Genomic DNA, 10360 nt, shown 5'->3' on the forward strand with positions numbered 1-10360 from the left:
CCATAGAATACACCAATTTACCAAGACTCCTACTGATATAGGTAAATGTAATTAAACTATCTCAGACAAGAGGATTGACAATAGGATGCTTCATTTGCAAACAAATAACTTCCAACCTAAAACTATATGCCTACAATGGTCTTGTGCTTTAAATAAGATTATCCCTTTTGGTTCTCAATATAGGTGGAGGACCAGGACCTCTACAAATTTCACACATCTTGTCTGCTTCCTCAGAAGAAAAAGGTACCAAGTTTACAAAGATTTTATTACAAATGAATGTTTCACAATTATGGCCACTACACAAAGAACATGTATATATAAATAGTTGTCTCTATATTTATACTATGTAACTTATTCATTTTTATTATGACATATGGACAAGGCTGATTTGATGTAGTATGTGTTTTGTTACATGTTTTAAGTATACAGGATGTGATAACCTGGTATTTAATAAGGTTGGGTATTTCAAAGCTAACAAAATTCAAAAGTCATACATGCACAGATACCCTATTGCTAAAGTAAGCTGGGGCACAAGCATTACAAATGAATACAAATGGGGTGATTGGGTCTGATAGTGTATATGATTAATGCATCTGACTCTCTTTACAGCCACCATACAAAACTCTCTGTAGTTTCCTGTGCATTCCTGAAATTCAGCATAAAGCCGGTACAGCCTGTCGGATACTTAAAAAGTTTTTTTTTTTAGAACTTTGGATGCTAAATTCACAAATGCATTTTCTGTATATTAACACTGATCATGGAGGGTACACATATAGTGAAAGTCCTAGCCTGGACCCACATGCATACCATAGGAGAATGACCTTTTGGAAGTACTTTCTTTGTCCATTGGTTATAAGTGCCTGGTGGTATGAAAGTCAGAGCTTTGTAACCTAACCCATTCATATGAAACGAACATACTGATACGCTCTTCTTATAAAGAATCACTACCACTAATACCAATCATGTGGTTGATGTGATTTCCTGAGCCATGGTCTATGTAGAATTCTCTGTGATATCATTGTATAAACCCTAGTCAAGGGCTTGGCTGGGTGCAGGAATTCCAAACAATTGCTATGGAATTCCCCTGCATAACCATGATACAGCTGTTGTTAGTGAATCCAAGAAGGGACTGTATCTGGTTACCAGATACTACATTACAGAGGCAATGCGTCAAGGCAAATAACTTCCATTAGACTTTGTTAACTGTAGCATGGCCACTGACAAAAACCTATGAAAATATTACACAGTTGTGTCATCCTTGTGGTATATTTAACATATGGTCTCAGTATGGGGTTAATACTGTATCTGTACACTACAAAATGACTGTTAAATAGTAATGATGCAAAGTCAGCTACAGGAAACTCATTACATGTAAAAATGATGTATAAACACCTACCTGCTAAGTGTTTCTCATGTTCATCCAGAAGCTCCTGTAGTGCAATTGGCTGAACTGCTAGCTATGGTTTGCTATGGTTAGCTATGGCAGTCAATTAATATTATGGATTGTAAATTTAAAAACGTATATGGGTTGAGACATATGGGTTGAGTTATCAAAGTTTAGGCTGATCACTTAGCAAAGACAATTAATACTCTGCAAGTGATTTGTTACTTCGTTTAGTGAATCATGTTTTTTTTCTTCTTTTTTTTACATTTCTTGTTTATGTGTGAATGTTTGTGTGAATTTTCATTACATCTAAATGAATTATCCTTTGCAGAGTTAAAAGTTCACTTTGCTAAACAAATGCTTTGGTGACTCAACCCCACTGCTTTTACCCAAATTTAAAGCATCACCTAAATATTTTCTAAGAAAGAGAAGCCAACATAAACATATCAAATGAGACAGAAGTTACGACCACAATGGCAGGCAAAAATTAGGGGTATCAGGCAGAAATTAAAGTACATTTAGGTAGAGCAAGGAAAACTGAAAGATCGTCTTTAACAAAGTAGCAATATTCATTCTTCAATAGTATTGACAGTTCAATGAATAACCTTGAGGACATATCCTATGGATTAGTCTGGCACACATATTAAATAAATAAAAACCGCATCCTATTTGCAAATAATAGGATTTCAACATGGCCTGCCTAACATCCAATTACAATTATGGCCACCTACATCTTGACTAACTTCTCCTTTGGATAAATATTCTACAAAAGATATTTTTTGTACTCTGTAAGGCTACGTACACACGTTAGATTTTTGTCATTGGAAAGGATCTTTTGTGATTCTTACCAACTTTTTTTTTTTTTTTTACAAACGGATAAGGATTTAATGGAAAAGTCTTATGACTCAGGTAATCAGAGCAGACAAGCCACCAAAACCTGGTCATCTCTGCAGAATATACTGCAGCCAGGTAATACAGCCTAGCCTGTAAATGGACTATAATGGTCCAGCTAAAAAAGCAGTAGGGTCATCCCTGTTCTGTCCTGTCCTGTAGGCTTGTTCTGACTGTTAACATACCAGTACTAAGAAAAATCAATAGCTCTGTGTGATGTGGCTACTTTGCACATAGAAGCAAATATAATACCCCCAATTTACACTGCATATGTAAAATACAATCAATAATTTAAATAAATAAAGAAATTCCATAGTGTGATAGCATGATAGCTGCTTTTGAAAAGTTCTTCTTCTGGTTTTTTTCAGGTCAGTGTCTGCAAGTAACAAAGACAAAGATGACCAGGGAACAACCTTATATGTTAATACCTTGTTTGCATTATGAAGGGTGTCCACCTGTGCAGGGCTGTCAAAGCTTACTCCTTCCACTCTTTTTGCAGCAACATCCAAACTTCGACTGCTTTCTGCAGCTGGCAAATCTGAAATGTCTGCCTCAGGAACAGTATGCCTCACACCTGACAGTTTAGGAACTGCACCTGGTAACAATGCTGCTGGGTTGATATGTAAATTTGCCTGTAAATAAATGAAAAATTATTTACCAGATGCTTACTTGCCAGTGTAATGTAGATTTTGCAGGACCCATAGCAGAAGCTAAAGGAAATCAGAAAAAGTGCATTGGGAAAGGTACAGGATACATGCACTACTCAAGGTACATACATTCCAGCTCCAAATAGTAGAAGTGGCAAGACACAAAAAGCAAGAAATTTAGTTTCCAGAGACATTCTCATTCTTTCTCAGTGGAAATGCTGGTGCAGAAGAAATTAGGAGAGAACAGTAAATGTAAAACACCATAGTTACTTGTATCTTCCCAATCCGAGAGGAGGGACTTTTAGATTTAACAGGGGCTGGCTCTGAGGGTTTCTGTACAAAATGAAAGTAGATTAAAACAGCAGCACATTTTAAAGGCATTGTTCATCTCCTACAAAATAATAATGTATTCTTACCCTAAAGTGTTAACGTACGACTGTTAGAAGCATAAAGTGTGCCGATGCTGGCCTCCTTTAAAGGATGCCAGTTATCTGACTTACACACTGTAGAGTCTCAAGCCAAAATCAAGATAGGGGACTGAAGTGTCAGAAGAATCAGAATTCCTTATCTCTATACGTTCTCCAGGCACATTATAAAGTATTGAGGACAATAGCCCTGATTTATTAAAGCTCTCCAAGGCTGGAGAGGATACACTCATCAGTGAAGCTGGGTGATCCAGCAAACCTAGAACAGATCTGGTGCAGGACTGAAAAGATTACGAACAAATAGCAAATCCATTCCTGGTTTGCTGGATTACCTAGCTTTACTGAAAGTGTATCCACTCCAGCCTTGGAGTGCTTTAATAAATCAGACCCAATAAATCAGCTTGATGGCCAGAGAACTAGCAAAGTTCAGAAATGGCAGTGTATAGAACAGCTGTACTTTAACTGGTCATGACAAACATTTGTAGGGGTAACAACAAAGCAAGAGTACAGGAACCAATTACATGTGCTAGTCTTGAAATGTATCCCCATGTCCCTATTAATCCTAGGCTTTACCTTGTACAATGACTACAGCCCTAGCATGATTTAGCCCACAATAGATAAATTATACCTTACACAAAATATACCATGTTCACCAAACATTTCCTTAAGCACATCCACACAGTCTTATTCTCTACACTTTATGCTGTGTTGGTACATTAACTAGTAAGAAAAACATACTGCTTATTTAACCTGTTTCTCTGTAACACAGCTGGATAATTTGCACCATAGGAAATGATGTACGTGTTTCAGGATTCCCATTTGAGAGATGATGCTCATCATGAACCAAAGAACTCAAATCTTGCACATAAGGGCATCAGTGTAAAAGATGTGTACACAGTATTTCCAACTCATAGCTGTACAAACCTCTCCATCTTCTGGCTTTATTATTGTCTCCTTTTTTACTATGTTCAAATTGCTGGGTTCTTTGGGTGGATCCAAGGTGTCTTTTTTGATAATAGTTTTCTTTTCTTGCACCTTCTGCGTTATAAAAATTTTAACAGATTAGGCCCCACCTGACAAAGCCCAGTTTTAAGGTATTTTGTATAATGTATTTACACTTCAAAATAATTTAATTGTTCTTAAGTGTTTAAGTGTTCTTTTAGTGTAAGACTAATAAACCACATTGGATTCAAGTGGAACTTTACTGGAGTAACGTAATATTACTTTTGGACTTGCTAATTGTTAGTATTATGTAGAAGTATATTATGTTCATCTGGAGAATAAAAGCTCCCCTTTTTATAAATATATACATGTTTTTGAAATACGTGACAGAAGTCAACAGCTTAACATTAGGAACAGGCAGAATGGTGTGTTTCTTTTACTTTAGTCTCAAAGGTCTCAAAGCTTGATAGATGCAGTATGCTGGAGTCTGTCCATTAATAATGACAGGAAAAATGTGCAAGTGTAAGAAAGTCAACATAGAACATTTTAAAAGTTTCTGCTAATACAAGGGTTTGGTCCATTTAGAGATATAAATGACCCATTTTGCATTTAACTGATTTTTCCACTATCAAATGAAAGAGGAAACACACAGTTACAGGAAATGCAAAGGTGTAACTACATTTGTTTTACTGCAGGCTTCAGTGCCCTTTGCTACACTGCTCAAAAACTGGCAACATAGTAATAACAAAAATAAAAATAAATAAATCCTCAACAAAATGCAAGTTAACCAAATGTCACACATCAGCAAGTTTGAGGAGAAAACCATTACATGGAAACAGAGGATGGACATGCCCCTTCCCAAAGTTACCTACACTTTGCAGATGGTAATACATCCAAATAGAATTATACTTATCTTTTACAGTCTTCTAGCTTTGCAGCAAAAGACTGGGATGCACAGGGGCCAGGATGGTATGATGTCCACAAAAGCTGATGCAGCCATTATACGGCTGGATATGGCCAAACTGCCATTTAACTATTAAAATCGTTATTTGAGCCATCTTTGCCCTAGGGTCTGAAGCAGCCTAATCTGCCTGAGAATTATTCACTGAGCAAGAACTGAAAATTACATATATGACCTTTTAAGAATAAAAGGGTAAATATAATTACATTACAAGATAAAAATATCAGTTTACCTTCCAGCTAAACGCAAATGGCAGCTACTAAAACAAACCTTTGCCTCAGTCATGATTGTAGCAACAACAAAAAATATACACGTTTAGTTATATTCTTCAACGAAGAGCAATCATATCCAAACAATGTGGTCACTCTTAACTCACCAACCTTACCCATTAGCATACAGATGCATTCAAGCTATACTGCACAATAATAAATAAATTACCGGAGGCTCCTTGGGTTTAGCAGTACTAAACAGATCATCTTCATCCTCATCTCCAAACAATCCTAATCCACCGGACTGTTTAACAGCACTTGGTTTCTCAGTCTGTAATACACAAAACATAAATTAGTTACAGAAATTGCAATTTCAAAAGAGAAATAGTCAACATTTTATTCTGCAAGAATACAAGAGTTTAGCTAAAAATTATTAATGATGAAGCAAACTATGTCAAACACATACTGTATAACTCCAGTATGAATCAGGATATTGTTATGCCATAAAAAATGCTATTAGACAAAGAATCTTGGTATATGTTTTGGCCACGGGATGGGACTATATCATCGTGTAAAGTTACATGAGGTTTTGTCATCTGAGCCATGAGTTTGTTATACTTTACATGAGGACACAGCACCATCCACTGGTTGCCCAACATTTATGCAGGAAGATCATCTAAGACAGGGGTGCCCATACTTTTTTTGGCTTGCGAGCTACGTTTAAAATGACCAAGTCAAAATGATCTACCAACAATAAAAACTTGGACTTAATAACTCCTGCGCGCAGTAGAGTTTATTTTGAAAGGCAGGGCTCTGCGATCTACTTGCATTGCCTTTGCGATCTACCGATACATCGCAATCCACCTGTTGGCCACCCCTCATCTAAGAGAAAGTTTCTTATCATACCTTCAAAAGTAAAACATAATTTACCATGTATAAAAGAAACCTCTTGGGCATTGATGCATATTTCTACTATGAAGCCTTTGTTGAACGCAGTTATTGAATTGTTTCTCTGTTGCTTAGCCACATTCCACTATAAAACTTTATAATTAAGAAAAGTTTTAGCTCTTTCAAATGAGTAGGCCAAACAACAACAAAAAAAGAAACAATACACACATGAAACTCAGAAATGGGTACATCTTGTCTTTACCTACAGTAACACAGATTACAGTGATATCTTTAATGGATATGACAGAAAACTGTGGAATGTTTATCCCTCACTGTCCTTTTCAATACATAATATATTGTTGTTTCAGTTAGATTGTTGAAATGTATCTAGGCAAAAAGAATCCACAAAGAGTCTTTTATTGTAACACCTGAAGCTATTTGTGGAAGGTTCCTATTAACTCTCAAAAATGAGTTCTCCTGAGCTTTGCTTGGCTTGCTACTAATTTATAAAGACATTGATTTCTGCCTCTAGAAACTGAAGAATGAATTGAAAGACATTTCTCTACCCAAACAGATGAAACAGCCAAAACGTACGCATGAGTTTGACAGTAATTACAAGCTTGCAGGTTGCACCAGCTGTGATAGAAATCGGGCCCGTACTGTACACAATAGAATCCACCAATCAATTTTCCTAAACTACATCGCAGAAACTCAATCTAATATATCAGAGCAGCTGCCTTGCTGAGGTTGAAACATTTTCTTCACTTTATTTGTGCACTCGTGAATTCTAAAAATGTTTCATAATTTGTTTGGTTATCAATAGGTTCTTAGAGTTCGGATCAGTTGTTCCCAGAGACTACTACCTAAACCTTTCCTGATACAAGACTTTTCTGTTATCAAGCTGCTGCAGACCAAAAAAAAGTTTATTGAAAGTGAATTTTCTACATTGCAATGAAGTACACTTCAATTTAACCTAATTATCTTTTACATGCACAAAACAATAGTTATGGTATGTGAATTTCCATTTGTATCACAAAGGACACTGAAACCATGCATGAGAAGTGAAGGATATTGATGGACCTTTGCTCTCCCAAACCATTTACAATCTTGTGTTACAGACCCCTCACTTTTGTCAACCAGCCCAGTCCTGTAGATATCTTTCATTTTGACTTCATTATAATGAGCACAAGGAGAATGGCACAAAGTAGGCATTAGGCCACAGTGTAGAGCTATTTGGGGTACTTCACTTATAGAAGATGTGTTCAGAATCACAATGAAGTAACTAGCTGTATCCTTCTACAAATGGTGTCCAAAATACAACACCATGCTTTTGAATACACAGGGTTAAGCAACATTCTAAAAACTCCTAAAACCCTCTCTTCCCTGCCAACTGAACTCCCAGCCCCTCCAGAACACATGGTTCCCCTCTTCCTTGTTTAAATACCTAATGGCCCTTACTGCAACAACTGCAACCAAGCTAGGCATATTTGCAAGGGATCCATAATGGTTCCAATGAAGATTCAAAGCCTACAGATGGACCAAGCAGAATGGTGATCCAATTCAAGAGGTCCATTGGAGACTGTGGGCCATGAAAGAACAACTGAAAATTCACTATAGCAAAGTTCCGCAGAATAGGTCCTGTGATCTCGCATATGAAACTTTTTAGTGAGAACTATCTGACAAAAGTTTCATTCTTTGAACCAATCACATTTTATTAAAGATAATTCCCACAGCTTCAGGACGGCAATGTGTGGCTCAGACATAAAATATTTAATCCAGGCGATGATATAAACATCAGTTGTGATTCAGCATTGATTTTCATCCTTTTAACCTCTTGGACGCAAATTGGTCTATCAAAGTTAGACATCATATAAGCCTGAATATGGTTAGACCTACGTGAAAAAAAGCTGAATGCTTTAATCTTGTGAAGCTGTGGAGTAAAGATAAAGGGGCGCTGGGACTTCAAAAATTCATGTTGCAATTGAAAAGTGATCATCTCCCAAGCTTACTGACCATCATGAGGCAGCTCAAACAGACGTACCACGGTTCTAGACTCTATTCTAAAGGAGGAGCACCACACCATTTGATATAAGAGACCAATTCAATGTATTATTTTATCCAGACAACACATTTCAGGGATCAAACATCACTTTCTTCATCAGGGCATAAAGAAGTATGAAAAAACAGACTATGAATGATAAGCAGTAAATGAAAACAGAACAGTTTACCGTAGCCAGAAATACAGTTAGGTCCATAAATATTTGGACAGAGACAACTTTTTTCTCATTTTGGTTCTGTACATTACCACAATTAATTTTAAATAAAACAATTCAGATGCAGTTTAATTCAGTGGGTTGAATGAAAAAAGATTGCATAAAAATGTGAGGAACTAAAGCTTTTCAGCTTTTTAATTTGTCCAATTAACCTTTGAGCCTTTGAAATAAAGTGATTGTGTAAAAAAAAAGGTTTTAATTCATCACATTTTTATGCAATATTTTTGTTCAACCCACTGAACTAAAGCTGAAAGTCTGCAGTTCAACTGCATCTAAGTTGTTTCATTTAAAATTAATTGTGGTAATGTAGAGACCCTAAATTAGAAAAAAATGTAAAAAGATATCCTAAATAAGACATGAAAATGATCCCAAATAGGAGGATGCAAGAGCAACAATCAAAACTAATTTTATTTCTACATTTTAAATTTGCAACTGTGTCAATTAAAGAGTTGAAACCCACCGCAAATGAACCGACTGGTGAATCCTAACGGCTGCCTGTTAATTGGATGGGATAGAAAAATGGAAAATCCTATGGAAGTCTTTGGAAATGGTTCATTTAATTATCAATCACTGACCATAAACAGGTGAGTCCAGATTTCTAGCTGCATATCTGTTCCTCTCCCTGGCTCCCCAGCTTGTGATTGCTCTGGAGCTTGCACCTTCAAAGAAATGTCAGCAAAGGCGGTTTCTTTTTATTTCTATCATGACATGTTTGATTCTTCACATATCTTTTTTAATGCTATACCAACAGAGAGCCTTTCTTTGTTTTACCTAAACAAGTTGGCTGCATTTCCATAAAGACAGCTTTGTGTTCACATGTGCTGGAATGTCACAAGATGATGCAAAATCTACCATGAACATAGTAGGAAAACACAAAGCAGTTACCATAGGGATCTTTTTTTTTACAGTAAAGATGGCCACGTATGAGATGTGCTGCTTATTACCTATATGCAGAAACAAACACTTGTATTCCATATGTCAGTCTGAAAAGCAATGAGAAAGAGCTGCAGCGTGTAGGAACCCACAGTGAGCAGATTCCAGTTCCCTGTAGTTCAATCATTAAATATGGATTAGCAGCATACAGCACTCTTCAATTATCTAATCTGGGGAGATGGCTGAGTTTTAGTTTAGTAGGAGGAAAGAACATTTCTAGGGTCAACTGCACCCAAAATGATCATTTCAGATTTGGTAGTTATTATAAAACAAAACTGCCTTAAAATGTCATATATCACTACGTGTGGACAAGTTCCTGGGACTGTATACTTCTTTGGCCATTATATTTTGAATGAATTATAAATTATAGAGAGAGATGGAGGTGATGTTAAACGCAGACACATTGCTGGATCCCCCAGGTTTTCCCACGATCGTCTATCTAATCCAATCTTGGCGAACCTTAATAAATCAGACTCATTGGGTGAGGTCACCTAAAATGTAATGGTAGACCAGAAAAAAGACAAGATTTGGCAGGGAGAACTTGCTGTAGAAGTATATGAGTAAGAGATGTGAAAAGCATTTGCTTTTTAAACTCTTTAATCCATGCTAAAGCGGACTCCGGAGCAATATAATTACATAATAATAATCCTTGAAAAGTCCTTTTAGCATGCCTTTAGTGCTATTACAGAATCCAGCCCTATCATTATTCTTCATGGTATTATAAAGTAATTTCCCAGTAAATAATTATCTATTTTAAAACAAAGTATACAACAGAGATATGAATTACATTTTTGTGTCTCCATCCTA

The 10360-nt window shown here is 36.4% G+C and overlaps 1 protein-coding gene across 1 annotated transcript; it reads right to left on the reverse strand.

Annotated features, from left to right (window-relative positions):
• Positions 1-2267: 2267 nt before the first annotated feature.
• LOC140344851 (WASH complex subunit 2-like) lies at positions 2268-5790 on the reverse strand (the record flags this gene model as incomplete). The annotated part of the gene is made up of 4 exons (XM_072432051.1): positions 2268-2907; positions 3193-3255; positions 4272-4385; positions 5689-5790. Coding segments are annotated over 4 exons (711 nt in total), but the record flags the coding sequence as incomplete, so codon positions are not given.
• Between the last annotated feature and the right edge of the window lie 4570 nt (positions 5791-10360).

Source organism: Pyxicephalus adspersus, unplaced genomic scaffold (genome assembly GCF_032062135.1).
Source record: "Pyxicephalus adspersus unplaced genomic scaffold, UCB_Pads_2.0 Sca81, whole genome shotgun sequence".
Classification (NCBI taxonomy): domain Eukaryota; kingdom Metazoa; phylum Chordata; class Amphibia; order Anura; family Pyxicephalidae; genus Pyxicephalus; species Pyxicephalus adspersus.